The sequence below is a fragment of the Arvicola amphibius genome, chromosome 14 (assembly GCF_903992535.2).
Source record: "Arvicola amphibius chromosome 14, mArvAmp1.2, whole genome shotgun sequence".
NCBI classification, from domain to species: Eukaryota; Metazoa; Chordata; class Mammalia; order Rodentia; family Cricetidae; genus Arvicola; species Arvicola amphibius.
In genome coordinates this window covers 18,565,232-18,582,588 of record NC_052060.1, presented here as the reverse complement: position 1 = coordinate 18,582,588, position 17,357 = coordinate 18,565,232, and the positions used below count along the sequence as shown (strand labels likewise).

Genomic DNA, 17,357 nt, shown 5'->3' with positions numbered 1-17,357 from the left:
GACCCTGTTTAAAATAAATAGGAGTGTAAAACCTACCTTTTAAATAAGAGCAACTTACTGTCTTTGAAGATAGCTGAGATTTCAGATTTATTTGGTTCCAAAGTTTATAACAGGCCTTGGAAACATCTTGTTGATATTGCAAACTAGAGAAAATTAAAATGTGAGCTCATAGAGTCCTCAGTTTAAAGATAGATAGAGAGCTGGAGATGGAGCTTAGTGGTAGTGTGCTTGCCTATGCTGCCAAGGGTTCAGTCTCTAGCACTGTAAAAGAAGTTAGGTGAAGCCGGCGGTGGTGGTGCACGCCTTTAATCCCAGCACTCGGGAGGCAGAGGCAGGCAGATCTCTGTGAGTTCGAGGCCAACCTGGGCTACAAGAGCTAGTTCCGGGACAGTCTCCCCCCCCCCCCCCCAAAAAAAAAAAAAGAAGAAGAAGAAGTTAGGTGAAATTCCACAAGTTAGGAAAGTTGTTCCATCTGAGTATTGAGTGAGCCAGATTGTAAGTGGTAAGTGTGAGTAGACCTGGTCAGAGAAGGCAAACTTCTGGAATTATAGCCGATGGCAAAGTTTGCACAAAGGCTAATGTGAAAAGTATCAAGGTGTGCATCTTGGAACCAAATTTAAACTTCAGTTTAGGGTTTTTCTTTATTAAGGAATCATTAGATATTTGAAAGCAGAGAAGAGTGAAGGGTGGAATAATAATAGTTGGAACATTCTGAAAGATGTTAAGGGATTTGTATTGCAGAAAGTGGTTTTTTACTTTGGACACAGTTCATAATGCATAGCCCACACTGCACTCCAAACTCAATATGTTCTCACTTTAGTTTTCTGACTGCTGGGACTTCTGGTATACGCCAATATTCCCTGCTTTGAAAACCCTTTTTTTTTTTTTTTTTTTTTTTTTGGTTTTTCGAGACAGGGTTTCTCTGTAGCTTTGGAGCCTGTCCTGGAACTAGCTCTTGTAGACCAGGCTGGTCTCGAACTCACAGAGATCCGCCTGCCTCTGCCTCCCGAGTGCTGGGATTAAAGGCGTGCGCCACCACCGCCCGGCTGAAAACCCTTTTTTATCCTTTTAAAGATCACCCAAACAGCCAAGAGCTCATTATTCACAGACAAATACCATTATTCACAGGCAAGAGCCATTCATTACTAATTAGCTATAAATGACCCACTCCTTTTGAACAAACATAGTTCCTCTTAAAGCCTCCTTTTCAACTTCCATATGAAACAGCTCAGAAGAATCATTTAGATAATTAAATGTAGTGAAAAGATAATAATGTTTAGATGGGCAGTAATACTTTCAAATGATTTTCAAATAAAGATTATTTTATCAAATTTTATTTCACTAGGAAGTTGACAAAATAATTGAAGATTACTTATAATTAATAAACAATACATTATTTTTGGAGGGGATATACCATTCTTGTCACTATGAAAGGCTTTATTCGGATTCTAGAGCTCTAGTCAACCAATTACTATATTAAAAAAATAGTTTACAGTTGTCACATTTTGGTGACAGAATTACCATAGCATAAATGAAAGTTTGTATTTATTATAGGTACATTCTGATTTTCATTTAATAGGTCAGATAGCTGCTTCACCTGATTCAGTTTTTAACCTGTTTGATTAAGTACCAACAATTAGACATTTCTAGCAGTGTTATTAAAGCAAGAAGGAATCAAAAAATATATGGCTTATTTTCTCATTTTTACAAGATTTTTGTTCTACGCTTTTGTTTCCAGTGGCTTGTTTAGATTTTCTTTCGTTAGTCTCTCACTTGATTGTAGTCCTTGGAAGGTCAGGCTGTTGGCTTTTCCATCTTTCAGCCAGCGGTACAAAGAAAAGTGAGACTGAAGAGAGGAGGTAGCAGGTGCCGGAGAAGTAGAAAGAGCCTGTGTATGTCTGTGTGTAGTCATATAGCCAGCCTGCAAGGAAGGAGTAGTTTCTGTCAATCAACTTTTCTGTTTGTAGTTCTCAAGCAAGTCTTAGACTTTGAAGAAAGAGGCCTCATCTTCCCAGTCTGTCTTCCCAGTCTGTATTGTGAGCCACTGGAATTAATACAGCTTCTCACCTGTCTTACTTGAAACTGAATCACTTTCATCTAAGTAGAAACTTGCATCATTAAAAAATCAGAAACATGTCTTAGGGTGGAGATTGGAGAAAATTATCACTTCATTTTATGATACTCTTACAAGAAGACTACTGTTTTCTTACAAGAAAGTAATCATGAATAACTTTTTTCAAAAGAAGACTGAACCTTCTTTACTGAGCTAATATTTGAGTATTTACCATGTTCCTGAAAATAGGCTATGCGTCAAGAACAGTACTGAGCCTAATAAACATGGTCCCTGCACTAATAAAAGTTTACAGTTTATTGGGAAAATAGATATTAACCATTTTAAATTATGTATTTGGTAAATTCTATGAAGGGAAGGCTTGGGGGCTATGATATCACATGAGAAGGAACTGTTTGATAAATATGCTGAAGGAATTTTTCTGAAATCTAAATAGTGCATGTGAGAGCACACACATGTGTAGACATTGCATCAAGGCCCTGATGCATGGTAGGCCATTGAGCTTCATTCCTAACTGAATGCTCTTTAAGAATGGAAAAAGCCTTGCAGTCTTCTCATCAATGGCACGTACTAGAACTTAAGTAAAACATCTTAAAAATAATAGCAAGAAGTAAACATTTAAATGTCCATATAAAAGTCTGTAATGTAATGGTGGCACACTCCTTTAATCCCAGCACTCAGAGGGTAGTGCCAGGCAGATCTTTTTGAGTTAAAGGCCAGCCTGCCTTACAAAGTGACTTCCAGGATGAATGAATGAATGAAATTTATGTCCTGGCAATGCTGAAGCATGCATGTGCAGTCCATATATGGAGGTTTTTTTAACTTGTCCATATTGGGTTTCATGAGGTCTCTTCCTCATGAGGGCACCAGATCTCTTGTTGTGAGCCACCATGTGGTTGCTGGGAATTGAACTCAAGACCTTTGGAAGAGCAGGCCTCTTAACTGCTGAGCCAGCTTTCCAGTTACAATCTTTGTGTTATATGCCTGTGTGGTTCTGGGTTAAGAGATGACAAACGGATGGAGAGAGAGGTAGGAATACTCTGTGCTTATGTGTTTTGGCTGTTCTGCCTGCCCCCGATTCACTTGGTTAATTGTTTATTGCCTTTTCTTCATTCTCTTATTTTAGCTCTGACTTTCAGGGTTTGGGGTTTTTGTTATTTGGTTCTGGGGATTGAACCCAAAGCTTCATGTACATACATGCTAAGTATGTGTTCTACTGCTGAGCTACACTCCCTGTCCCTTCTGTTTTGATAATTTGTATTTCCTATTTTTAATGTAATGTATAAATGGAATATTTTATAGCCTTTTAAATTCAGCTAACTTTAAGGAGTTTATTGATTCCTTACTTGATTCTCTCATTTAAATGTTTCTTGGGGGTAAGTTGAGGGAGTGGAGTGAGGTCAGCTAGGATGAGTGTTTGTATTCTGTGGATGTGACTGACCTCTGACTTTCTAAAGAAACAGGTGACTAACCCAAGCTATGGAATTTTCTAGAAAGGAGGGAAAATGGAACAGCAACCCCTCCTCTTATGCATATATGTGTGTTTACTGTGAATTTCTGAATGGGTATCAAATATTAGCATTATAGGAAAAGGCTAGGGGTTCTTGATAGTAATGTAGATAGTGCTAGTAACTATCAGGAGAGCAAAGGTGAAAATGGGTTCAAGAGAGTCGTTTATAATTTTTTGCTTTTCACACACCTTTTAAAGAGAATGTTATGTCTGAAACATTAAGGTATTAAAATATATTTATAATTGAGAAGGGGATCATTTGGCATATTTCAAGCTGGATGAAATAATGTTTTTCTTTCTATCTATCTGTGTGTGTATGTATATGTATATATACACGTATATGTATATACATATGTATATACGTATGTATGTATGTATGTATTTTACCTGCATTCATGTATGTATGTTTATGCACCATATATGTGCTTGGTGCCTTAGAGATCAGAAGAGGACATTGGATCCCATGGTACTGAGTTATGGATGGATGTGAGCTACCATGTAGGTGCTGGGAACTGAACCTTGGCCTTAACTGCTGAGCCATCTCTCCGTCCCCCTGAAGATACTTTTACTATTTTTGTACATGAAATGAACTTATGGTAGGAAATTTTACCATTGTGACATCATGTCACTACCCTCAAATATTTATTGTTTTGAATTTAAAGATGTTTAACACACTTTGTATGTGGTTTTATGAAAAAGGGGATATATTGTTCTAAGAGGTATTCATTACTATATCTTTCAGAATTTGATTGTTGAACTGAGTTAAGAATTCTGTTAAGAGTTAGAAGCCTGGTCTACAAAGCAAGTTCCAGGATAGCCAGAAACCCTGTCTCAAAAAACAACAACAAAAAACCTGCTAGGGGCTGCTGAGATCGCTTAACAGGTAATAAAATGGTTCTTGTTACAAAGCCTGGTGGCCTGAATTCCATCCCTGGAACTCATGATGGAAGAAGAGAACTGACCCCCACAGGTTTTCCTCTGTCCTCCACACATACATTATGGCATGTGCGTGTCCACACACAAACTCACACAGTGAGTGAGTGCTCATAAAGAAAGAAAAAAGCATCTTTTAGGCTGGCTGCTACATTTCCACTTATCATCATCATGTTAGGATTTGAAATAGACCCAGGAAGTTCTTGATCCCAGAGTTCCTTGATGGTCCTTCAACTGTGAGGTTGAGAATTCTGAGACTGAACTTTTCTCTGTTGGGTAGGAGGTATAGTGACAAACTTCAAAGGTGTATGGACACACTGATTTTATTTTATTCCATTTCTTTATGTTGAGATGTGGATCTCACCAGATAGCCCTGGATGGCCTAGACTTCTAGGCTGTGTAGACCAGGATAGCCTCAGACTTACAAAGATCTGTCTGCTTCTGCCTTTCAAGTACTGGAATTAAAGGTATGTGCCACCATGCCTGGTCAGGACCTGATACTTTTGCTTCTCAAGGACACTGGTTGTGTACTGCAGTTTTATCTCTTACTTTGGTTGTGTTGTAAAATATTTGTGTTCTATATGTGTCATGATATAAATAAATCTTGGGAAACATGGTTTAGCAAATTCAAACCTTGTAAGGTTGGAACTCACTAAAGGCCCCAGGATAGAAATTTGCTGTAAGATTTATCAGGATACTTAAGCATTGGCTCTCTGTGCTCTGTTTTATTAGAGGATTAGCATTTGGACACCCAGTCTTTGCAAGGGCAGAATGATAATTTTCTCTTCTTAAACCATAATAGAGCTATTTGGAATTTATTACTAATGTTTTCATTGATATTCATCAATCTTAGGAACCCTGAGTCAGAGTAAAGCTGGGTGTGGGGTTGGTTTTGACATAAATTAACCACCTAATAATGAACAAACAGTTTACTTATTTTCTTCAATGTTAGTATATTTCTGTTTATTTATACAGACAGGGAACTTTGCTGTTTTCTCACTTGTCTTCCACTTACCCCAGTCTTCACAGTGGAACTATTAACAGACCAAAATATTGATCTATTTTGTTTTCTTCTAATAAATTCTTAGGCCACAGAGAAATTCTCTGTTAATAGGCATGATGAAACTTTAAAGGTTAATTTGGTAAATAGTGGAGCAAGGATAGAAGTTTTGTTCAGTATTGTACTTGATGACTGGAAATAGGGATTAACCTGTCAGTTCATGACATAGCTTATTTGTTAGAGGGGCAGAGACTTCCTTGGATGGATTGATTTTATATTTTATCCATTTTCTTTTCCTGTAATACACGGAGCCTAGAAAAGATAACCAGTTTTCCTGTTATTTCTAATTTACAAGGTTGAAATACCTGAGAGGGAACAGGATTAGAACTTTTTTCTCAAGCAGGGCAGGGTATACTTGCCTTTAATCTTTGTACTTGAAAGCTAGGAGAATCTGAAGTTCAAGGTCACTCTGTGCTATATAGCAAGTTCTAAGAAGCTTGTACTATACAGAGAGACCCTGTCTTAGAAAACAAAAAAGATTAATAAATATTTAAAAGTTTCCTTAGAGGGCCTTGAGATAGTGAAGAGTCTTGTGTACTGAGTTTCAGCAAACTAAAGTTGCTTAGTGGTTACTGTGTGAATATAAGGAATCATCAAACTAATTTAAAAGCTTAGGAGAGTTTTTAAGATATTTGTGCTTGATTTAAGTATTTATATGTATGTGCATAATGTATTTGTTTATTGGGAGTGGGGAATAGTAGGAGAAGGGAGGACGATATTCGGTTTTACTATTTTGTAGGTAGCTAATCGAGCCTTCTAATTTTAAATGAAATAGCCTTTAATTTTGAGCTCATGTCCAATGCTTTGTAGTCAAGATTAGGAATCTTATGTAATATGGCTAATGTCTGAGTTATGTTTGGGAATATGATTATACTTTTCTCCTTAAGTTGTTGTCTGTAATATTGTATCATTTGTTTTTTAGCAAGGGTCTGCTAGAACTATAACAAAGTCAAATACTATATTTTCCCACAACTTTTCAAAGCTGCAATCTTGGTGCTAATGTGGAATCCTGGAGGCTCTCTATCAGCAAGACACTGACAGGTTTGGGTGTGCCTTGACATCTAACCTACGTTTAGTTTGCTAACCACCCTCAGCCAGGGAACTGAGTGTGATTCGGGCCATATTCTTAAATAAAGTTGGATTTGTTACTAGTTACTGGAAAAGGATAGAAGGAATCTGGCTGGAGTGGGCAGGGTAGTGTTCTGTGGAGGAGTCAGGAGGATATGTTTTTGGCTTTTTTGTCTTCCAATTTTTGTCCTATGTTAAGGAATTGTGTTGCTGTTACATTTCTTGTCATATTCATGATGATAAAGGTGTATAAATGATTTTATTTCCCATGTGTTCTATTAATAGATTTTTTTAATTGTGTATTTTTTTTAAAAAGTTACATGGTTTCTATAGGCTTCCTATGTTTTTATCTTTGCTAGAATTATTAAAATGTTGTATAGAACTAACGTTTTTTTCTTTTTCATTCCCATACAGGAAGGAGAAGTTTATTGCTTATGTATTCACTGTTACCAATTTAAAACAAACATTTTGTCTGAGGATTCACTGTTTGCCAGATTCCTACTTAAACATGCATATATATACTCTTTTATAGGAATTTCAGCTTTTCATTTGGTATTAGATACGGGTAAGTAAAAATGAGACTTCTACAGCTCTGAAGATTACGAGTAAAAATTTAGAGTTAACAGTGAACACAGTCATGTAATTTCCCACACCTCTTAATAGTCAGGTACTGTTTTGGATTTCAAGTACTAGTAATTGAACCTAGGGCCTCACACATGTTAGGCAGGTAGTCTATCACTGAGCTACCTCTCCATTCCAGAGAACTGAGTTACTTTGAAAACAATCATTGTGGTGTGTGGTTTTTGTTTTGTTTTGTTTGGTTGCTGCTAAAGTCAGAACTTGGGAAGAGATCTAATGGTCTTTATAAAGTCCTCTTTATCATTTCATAGAGAAATGACTTAAAAAAACAAGACTTGCTTCCATGAAACTTCTTCTTTTTTTTTTTTTTTTTTTTTTTTTTTGGGTTTTTCGAGACAGGGTTTCCCTGTAGTTTCTAGAGCCTATCCTGGATCTAGCTCTTGTAGACCAGGCTGGCCTCGAACTCAGAGATCCGCCTGCCTCTGCCTCCCGAGTGCTGGGATTAAAGGCGTGCGCCACCACCACCCGGCGAAACTTCTTCTTTTAACAAGATGTTTAGCCACATAACATCATTAGCAATGAGACATTCTTAGTTTAGTGTCTTATAATCTTGAGATACCAAGAGCAACTCTGAGACAAAAAAATCTATATGAGCTTTTAACAATAGCCTGATTACTACCCGTAACTTGTTAGAACATTCTGCTGCCCATTCCTTAGGACTAGTATCTTTCAGGAGCTTTATGTTTATCCTCACATATAGCTTTAAGTAGCCTAGACTTTGAGTAAGAAAAGGCTATAAACATTTTTTTTCTGACTGATGGAAAACAAATATTTTATAATGCATTAGGTGTGCTCATGAAATAAAAGTTTCACAATAAAGTGATTCTGTTTTCTAATTTACTCTGTTGTAGTCTGTTCTTTTTCATTTAAAAAGTAATAGAAGCTAAGAATGGTGGCACAGGCCTGTAGTTCCTGCACTTGGGAGATGACGGCAGGAGGGAGGATCAAGACTTCAAAGCCAGCATCCTGTAGGTAGTGAGTTTAAAGTCAGCCTGGGCTGCATGAGACCCTGCCTGAAAATAAGCATAAAAAATAAAGTACAAACTTAATATCAATATAAGTGGTTTTTGTTTTTTAATGATAGGGCGGAATTACTGTTTCAGTTATGGTCTGAAAGTAGCAAAAGTGAGGGCTGGCTCAGTTGGCAGATTATTTGTCTAGCATGGATGCCCTGAGTTTGATTCCATCCCTACCACTGCATACCCCAAGTAATTGATTCCACACTTGTAATCACAGGTGGGAACGGGAAGGGAGTTTGAATTCTACTTGGGCAAATGAAACCTTGTCTCAAAAACAAAACAAACCATTTAAAAATAGCAAAGTGAATTTTAAGGTAAGTTCCTTTTTGTGGACACTGCAAATATTTGGCAATCAATAAGAACAAATATATTGAACCTTTGGTCTGTGAGAATCCTAACATTTAACCCTGTGCCCTAGGGATAATTTTTTCTGTGCAAGTAGTCAATGTTTTAATTAAACCAGCAAGCAGACAATATCATTTAGGTTAAACTGATTATTTCCAGTAAAGTAAAATAGCACATCTACAGAATTAACTCTCAGAGTTTCCTGTATTGGTGATCAGGGTAGAGGGAAGTCAAACAGCATTTAAACCTAATTCTATTGCCATTGATCTTAGATTCCTATTTTCTTCATTGAAGTTTGCTTAAGAGTATGACTTAGTTGTTACCTGCTATTGGTGGTCCAGAAAGGACAGCCATTCCAGCAAAGAAACTGGCATATCCCAAAAACTTGTGCACTCTTGAATTCTTAGACAGATCAACCTGCAATTAGAATTCAGTGCTAATCATTTTAAGGATGAACATCTCCGGTGTCTTATGTTTACAAAGGGGTGACAGATAATTCTTTTTTTGTTTTGTTTTTATTTTTGTTTGTTTGTTTGTTTTTAAATCTTAAACTAAATGGTTTGATTTGGATAACTTTTTGTTCCCAGTGTTAGGAATAAAAGTCAACTAGGGAACAGACTTTGGCTAGGCAAAGTGGTGTTTTCAGTTTATTAGTGGGGTACGTTGGTGTTTGATTTCGGTAGGTTAATCTTTTATGTAGTTCAGGAGAGTATTTACCTTCCAAACCTTAGTGATTTTCCCATTAGGAAATAGTATTTTGCCAATCTGCACTTACAGTAATACTGGATCTACATATGACTGACTACCAGCCATAGGTTTATAAGAAATTTAGTGATACAATGAGCTGATTTCAGCCTTCGGAAGCTGGAATTTTGCCTGAGCCTCATACACTGTTCTATAAAACTTTAAAAAACGGTTCAGTTCCATTTGAATTCAGGATTTAAGTCAGTTTTACAATAAAAACAAACTTGTCAAAAACAATGTCCTTAACACAGAAGCCACATTTGTTAGACTTAAATGCTTGTGTTCTAGTAAGAATCAGAGACCCCTGGAGGGGAGGAGTGAACAGAAGATGGTTGGAATCTTTCTGGTCTCTGTTCCTTTTCCAGTTCTATGCGGCTAATCCTCTCAGCTTCTTTTCCTCACATGGTAAGATAAATAATGACAGGATATAGATAGCTATAGAGTTTCTGGGGTCTCATGTAATTTTTGTTTTGTTTTCCGAGGCAGGGTTTCTCTGAAGTTTTAGAGCCTGTCCTGGCACTAGCTCTTGTAGACCAGGCTGACCTGGAACTCAGAGATCCGCCTGCCTCTGCCTCCCGAGTGCTGGGATTAAAGGTGTCACCAATGCCCGACTTCCTTCATGTAACTTTTTAATCATAAAAATAATACAAAGTTTGAATTCTCTTTTGGGAAAACTGTTACTGAGCCTTGTATTGAGTGGTTTAACATTAACAAATGAGTCTACTTACCAGTACTGGGAGTATCAGTGCCAGGTAGCCACCAGCAAAAATGGCAAAAAAGATGGTATAGGCCATAAGGAGTGGGAATGTGGTGGCTAAAGGAGCAAGCAGGTTAGTTACACCACATAGAATGAGGTAAAACTTATGGTATTGATACTTCTTGATCCAGTTTTGATCAGCAATCCATCCAGAAATAAGCTGACTGACTGTCTCAGTGATACCTGGAACAGTAAATACAAAGTCAGGCAATCTTTGTTTCCTCACACCCTTTGTAAAAATGTCAGTGTATAAGCACATCTTTCTCCAAGTAGTAGCACTCTGTTTTGAGGCCAGAATACATGAAGGAAAAATGATTTCATACTGAAATAGGATATATGTTACTTCCTCTTCTAAACACATTTAATAAAATGACGAAATGCTGCCTTCAGCAGAACATGAAACCATCAAATTCCCATGTGTGTTTTCTCATTTTGTGTGGAATCTCTGCTTTAAAAAACAAAAACAAAAACAAAGACATGGGCTGAAGAGATCTTACAGCTTCTTAAAAGAACCTGTAAGTGAGGATATGAAACTTATGTGTCACGAGGAGTCATGGTAAAACATGGGAGAAATTAAAATCTTATATTAAGAGACACTGGAACTTATATTTGTTTATGAAGCTTTGGAATTTAAGACTTCCAAAGGTCACTGTAGTTAGTTTGAAAATATGTAAGAAGTCTAAAAATGTCATTTGGGACATGGGTGGTAAGGTGTAATGAGCAATGATTCAGAACCATAGTTTTTTCACTCAACATTCTTACCATATATCCTGTTAGAGGACATAGCAGTTAAAATACCAAAAGAGCAGCATGAAGCCAGGTGTGGTAGCATGGGGAGGTGGGGCAGCTCTGTAAATTCAAGGCCAGCCTACTCTGCACAGTGTAACAGCAGTTTTGAGACTGAAGCACACTGAAACTAGCTATCCAGCTTTGCAAGGGCTTGGGTGGTAAAAAACCTTTCGAAAAGTTAAGTTGAACTACAGAGAATTGCTGGGTTAGAGCAAACCAAGATTCGATCTTACCCCTTTTCATTTGTTTCAGACTCCTTGTTTTGTTAGGTGAGAGAATCTACAACCTAAGCGTTTGATCTTAAAACATTTTGTAATTCCATAAAATAATTGTACTTTTAAAATTTATGTTCTAATTTAAGTATGAACCTGTGGATTAGTGACATTCAAGGGTCATAGTTATCTCACAATTATTTCAAGAAGAAATTACTTAACATCAAATACCAATAGTGTGGGCCTGGCGCTACACTGAATTACACTTACTACATTCCTAATACAGCTGTGAAAGAAAGCAGTGCCTTATACCTGTCCTACAGATAAGAAAGGAAATCCTGGCACAGAGAACGTCTAGCCCAAGGTCACACACAGCAAGGAAATCCAGGCAAGACCCTGACCTGGGAAGTTAGGCTTCAGAATCCATCTTTCCAGTTACTACACTATTTTCTAGCTTCCCAGACTAGTTGTTGACACTTAGCACCAGCTTTCTGAAATTGTTTCTGCCCAAGAAGTAATTGGTATCTACTGTGTTAGACACCTGAAAATGAGTGAGTTAGGCCCACTCAGATCCCCAAGATCGCAGTTGACAGATCTGTGTGCGGAAATGCAAGGTGTTCTGCTTAGCCCCAGAAGACTTGCTTTCCCTAGCCTTCCACAGCCCGCTCATGATTGCTCTTGCTATTTCCCTCCTTTCTCTCCTTGCTTCAGTTTTAAAATAAAATTTCACCAAACTAAGTTTATTTTTCCTTCTAGGTAGAAGGCTTGAAATAGATTTTCTTACCAGCTACAGATACAAGGTAGGAGGCATCCATTACGTCAATCCCAAGTGTTTTGGCTCTGGCTACTAGGTGAAAAGTAGGAACGAAATAGGCTAATTGGCTGAGGAGAAAAGACCAGGTAAATATATAGAAAAAAGGATTCCTAAAGAGAGAAATATCTAAAAGATTTTGTTTACATTTCCATGAAACAAACTTTTTTTGGTAACTTTTGTCATTGCTCATAAGTGACAGTCTGTTCCTGTGAGGTCTATTGCCGAACTCTTCACTTTGATGTTCTAAGACAGTTAAATTTTTATTCGGTTGTTCAGATTTCTTCATAGAAATGCCTTGGATAGAAGACTCTTGTGTCTCATTGCAGTATGATGTTTCTGTCCTGTCTGTTGCCTCGGATCCAGTTGCAGACAAACTGATACCTTTGTTTTTGATATCAGAATTGTTCACTGTTTCGGTGTGGATGGGTCTTAAGAGCATGCTGGAAGGCACCAAATTCAATGCAATAGCTCCAAATAATATAAGAGCACCTAAGTAGAAGAGAAATTGAGAAGAATACTCTTCAGTTCATGGTACTTTCTATTTATAGGCTCAGAAGAGACCAACAGACTTAGTCCAATAATTCTTGAAAGTACTACTTTGCTTCCCATGTTTACTTAAAAATTATTTTGTGTGTGTGTGTGTGTGTGTGTGTCTGCGCGCATGCATGCCTGTGTGCATGCTCATGTGCATGCATATATGTGGCCCACTGAAGCCAGAAGAGAATCAGATCCCCTGGAGCTGAAATTCCAGGCAGTTGTGAGATGTTTGATATAGGTGCTGAGATTGGAATTCTGGTCATCTGAAAGAATAAATAGCAAAATGCTTTTAATTGCTGAGCCATCTCCCCTGCTTCCCTAATTTAACTGAAAGCATTTAAATCTATTGACAATATACATGCTGCAAAAAATGAAATACTTTGGAGATAGAAAACCAGGAAGTTGGACCAAGAAGTCATATGAAAAGGAAGTGGGGGGGGGGTTGGAGGTGGGTTGATAATCTGAATGGTACAAAATTACAATACATTCTGAATGGTTATTTTAAATATATTGCAGTGACTGGATTTTGGTGTAGGAAATACAGAATCGGTGGGAATCATGGGGAAAAACAGGAAAGGGGATAGTCTTTCAGTCTGATTTTTTTTTTTTAAACACTTTTGAAAGAACACATGCTAGTCTTGCCCTAGATACTGAGTACTTGATTGGTTTTGGTGTGACCTGAACAAAGTTATGACATGTTTCTTTGGAGGGAACAAGCTATGTAGGCTTTCTTAAAGGTTTGTCAGCTGAAGATTACCATTCACCATGAGATTACTGAGTATGCTCTACATTAGGAAAGAGTCAATACAACAATATAAAGGTAGAAATAGACATGTATGTATACATACATATATGTATGATATATATCATATATATATATATATATATATATGATTGTCCAATAGGAGCATAATCTTTTTACAAATACTTTGTTCATATAATCTATTTTAGTGAAGGGTTAGAGGAAAAGGAGAAGAGCATTGTTTTGCTAAGGGCCTTCCAGTTGGCTCTCATGCATTGAATTCCAGAGAGTTCTGAGTGAGCTAGCAAAGCCTCCAGGCCATGGAAGATCTATCTTTCTTCATTTCTTGTTTATCAAGACAGAGTTTCTCTAACTTTGTAGCTTGTCCTGGAACTAGTCTTGTAGACCAGGCTGACCTTGAACTCACAGAGATCTCTGCCTCCCAAGTGCTGGAATTAAAGGCCTGTACCACCACCTCCCAGCCCCCCTTTTTTTTCATACTTTTTAAGGAAGGAGATGTTCTTCCGTTCAGTATCATCCTTATTTCCCCTTCTTTATCAATGCTAGGGATTAAACCCAGAGCCTTGTGCGTACTATAGCAACACCTGCAAGTGTTTTTACTTTATGTGGTATGGTACCTTATTTCCTTAATCCCAGCATTGCCACAAGTTTGGGGCCTGTCTTGTCTACATAGCAAGATCTGGACTCTTCCAGGGAGCAAGGGAGCAGAATTTATTGGTCTCGAAGCTTCACTCATCATCAAAGGGAAAGGGGAAACATTAACCTTTTGGTGTTGATAGTTAAGAAACTTAGACTGACTCACCTGTCCAGTCATAAAGATCTATCAGGAATTTTGTAAAGGGTGCCAGCAGAAACGTCAGTCCCATTCCAGAACGGGCAATCGCTGTAGAAAGACCCAATCGTTTTTTGAAATATTTGGTAATTACCACAGCAGCTACTTGGTACAAGAAAGCAGACCCCAATCCTAAAAGAAAAACAAGTTTGAAATTACTTTCTTATTAGGTTATTAGTTACCAGATCAGATAATCTATTTAGGAGCTTTGGGCAGTAGAAAGGTTTCTTGTTTCATCTTTTATAGTCTATTTACAGTAGACTCACCAGGTAACAGTCCCATAGTCACACAAAGAAAGGGAATCCCTGTGGCCCAACTGCTGACCAGATAGCCACCAGAAACAAGGAAAGTCCCGAGAATGGAGGTAGGTTTTTCTCCAAGTATGTCACAAATAATAGCAGCCAGGGGACCTTAAGAGAAAAGAGAGTGCTAGGTTAACATGTAGTGATACTTTATGTTTTAACAAATAAAGCTTGCCTGAAGATCAGAGTACAGAGCTAAGCCATTAGAAACCAGGGAGTGGTGGCTCACACCTTTAATCCCAGCACTGGAGGGGTGGAAATGGGAGTGATAGGATTGGGCAGAGAGGAATATAAGGCGGGAGATGACGAGCTCAGTACAGTCTGAGTTTGTTGAAGACAGATGCAGTCAGGAGATGCAGTCTGAGGACAGAATTGCCCCTTTAGTCTGAGCACTGGTAGAGACAAAAGAACTCTAGTGGCTGCTGGCTCTGCTTCTCTGATCTTCAGCATTAACCCCTATATCTGGCTTTGGGATTTTATAATACTACTAGTTAGGATTCGTGCTATATTAATGTGCTCTGGCACCCCTTAGTCTTATGTGTGATTTGATGAATGTGAAGAAGACAGGATAACTGCTTTAAAGTATTGTATATTCAATAAAATAAAATTTTTTAAACTAATCACGTTTGTTTTGTGCAAAGTTGAATCACTAATCTGTATTACATTACTGAACACGAACTAGAACTAGAAGAGAAATTGGTTTAATGTTTTTAATATTATCACATAATTAAAACTGAATGGTTACATTTTCAGGTTGAGGACTTGGCTCACTGGACTGAAAGCCTTAACATACTAGAAAGAAACAAGGGATAAAGAATTCCATTCATGAATCAAATAGTTGGATTTTTTTTTTTTTTTTTTTTTTTGATTTTCGAGACAGGGTTTCTCTGCAGCTTTTTCAGAGCCTGTCCTGGAACTAGCTCTTGTAGACCAGGCTGGCCTCGAACTCACAGAGATCCGCCTGCCTCTGCCTCCCGAGTGCTGGGATTAAAGGCGTGCGCCACCACCGCCCGGCAAATAGTTGGATTTTTTAAATTAATTAATTAATTTATGTATACAATATCCTGTCTGCAGGCCAGAAGAGGGCACCAGATCTCATTACAGAGAGTTGTGAGCCACCATGTGGTTGTGGGAATTGAACTCAATTGAACTCTGGAAGAACAGTCAGTGCTCTTAACCTCAGAGCCATCTCTCCAGCCCCCAATAGTTGGATTTTTAATTCCTGTTTAACCCTAATTTTCCCAACTTAATTGCCAGGTTAAGTAGAGCTTAAACACTGTGGCGTCTCTTTCAGTATTACATACTGATATTAATGCATATTAATAAGTAAAGTTGAATGGAACAGTACTTCAACCTTAAAGGAACGATGGTGTTGTCAGGACCTTTGTCATTCTCTGTAGTCAGCAAGCTTTTTCATACCTGCAGAGAAACGGAGTGCTGACATGATGGATCCAATCCAGCCAGTTTGCTCTGAAGTGCCTTCAAACTCTTCTTGAAAGACCACGAAGAATATTGCAAACGTCTTGGTCATTGCCATCACAAACACATTTACCTACACCAAAGCATAGCAGTCCTTGTTAGGTAGACAGCAGGCTAGTGCTGTTAGCAGAGGTTCTGTTGCTCCAGCGTTTCAATACTTCCCTATTTTTCTGGGTGCTTTCTGGTTATGCAGTGGGGGGTGAGAAGCAGTTCATTCCTCTTTAAAGTGGTGGGACAATAGTCATGAAAATGTAGACTTGAAATCCCCATTTCAAGTCTGAAAAGGATGTGTGTCACCCTTGTTTTACAGTTGAGAAGTAGAAGTTAAGAGAGAAAACAAATACCAGTGATGGTCCAGGCACTGAGGCTTGTATCCTAGACGGGCACCACATTCACCACTTTTGTCTCCTTGTGTAGCAGTTCAGGAGGTTATTCCAGATGCCTTTGGTGGGGAGAGACTTTCTGTTTGGATAGATACTACCATCCCTCGAATCCTAAAGAATCATGAACAACACCCACCTTACTTGAATCAACATTTTCAGTCTTACTTCACAGTAGTATCTCTTATCTGGAGGCAAGAGACTGAGAGTTGGCAAGGTCAGGAAGGAGTCCTGAACAGTTTTCTCATTCTGATTTGAAAGTACAAAACAAAACTTGGAGCTAGAAAGATGGCTTAGTATTTAAGAGCACTTGTTGCACTTCCAGAGGACCCAGGTTCAGTCTCCAGCACCCACAATCTGGCAGTCTATTATAATTTTTCTCCAAATAAAAAACAAACTAGCAAATTGTGTAAATGTCAAAATAGAGTGTACTTCTTATGAGCAAGGACCACCAATGTGAAATGTCATTTTTGTAAGCTTTTTTTCCTGTGTGTGAGCTATGTGGTGATGATGTCCACAGAATGCTTACCTGTTGTGTATGTGTGTGTGTGTGTGGTTTTTTTTTTTTTTGAGAGTCTATGTATGTAGTCTTGACTGTCCTAGAACTGTGTAGATATGCCTGACCTTGAACTCAAAGGTCCTCCTGTCTGCCTCCCAAGTACTAGGATTAAATGCATGTGCCACCGACAACCGGCTTACCTCCGTTCTTAATCATCTGAATATGGTTTGTTCGTGGTCTCTAGTAAGAACGTTTCTTTGTTTAGATTGTTTCTTATTCCTTCTAACTCTAGCATTGGGGGTGTGACTCCAGCCTGTGTTGTGTATTCACTGAGTCTCAGGAAAGGAAAGGTGGAACTCCTGCATTTCCCCAGCCAGCACTTTTAACTTCATAATTTATTTCTATTGGGACTAAAAAAAAAAAAATTACTTATCCTAATGTCTGTATTTTCCCTTCATTAAGCAAGCAGACTCCTATAAAAGTCTTGATCCTGTGTCTTGGATCAAGTTTGGCAGGTGTCGGTCCTGCTTCAGTCTTCATCGGCCTTTGTAATTGTCTCACTTCCAAATCAAGCAAAAACCTAGGAATGGTCCAACCTCTAATT

At 38.1% G+C, this 17,357-nt stretch overlaps 1 protein-coding gene across 1 annotated transcript; it reads right to left on the bottom strand.

The window, feature by feature from the left end:
- Nucleotides 1–1,769: 1,769 nt before the first annotated feature.
- Slc16a4 (solute carrier family 16 member 4) lies at nucleotides 1,770–15,948 on the bottom strand. Its single transcript, XM_038311910.1, has 7 exons — nucleotides 15,815–15,948; nucleotides 14,360–14,503; nucleotides 14,064–14,225; nucleotides 11,932–12,450; nucleotides 10,118–10,329; nucleotides 8,969–9,062; nucleotides 1,770–1,921 (listed from the first exon to the last, which is right to left on the bottom strand). Exons 1-7 carry the CDS (start codon nucleotides 15,930–15,932, stop codon nucleotides 1,770–1,772), a joined length of 1,401 nt encoding a protein of 466 aa, XP_038167838.1. The 5' UTR covers nucleotides 15,933–15,948.
- Between the last annotated feature and the right edge of the window lie 1,409 nt (nucleotides 15,949–17,357).

Coding starts and splice junctions, on each gene's coding strand:
- Slc16a4 (XM_038311910.1), bottom strand. CDS start 15,932: ATGGCAATGACCAAGACGTTTGCAATATTCTTCGTGGTCTTTCAAGAA. Junction 14,226..14,359: donor GACTATGGGACTGTTACCTG/GTGAGTCTACTG, acceptor TTTTTCTTTTAG/GATTGGGGTCTGCTTTCTTG. Junction 10,330..11,931: donor CTACCTTGTATCTGTAGCTG/GTAAGAAAATCT, acceptor TTACTGTTCCAG/GTATCACTGAGACAGTCAGT.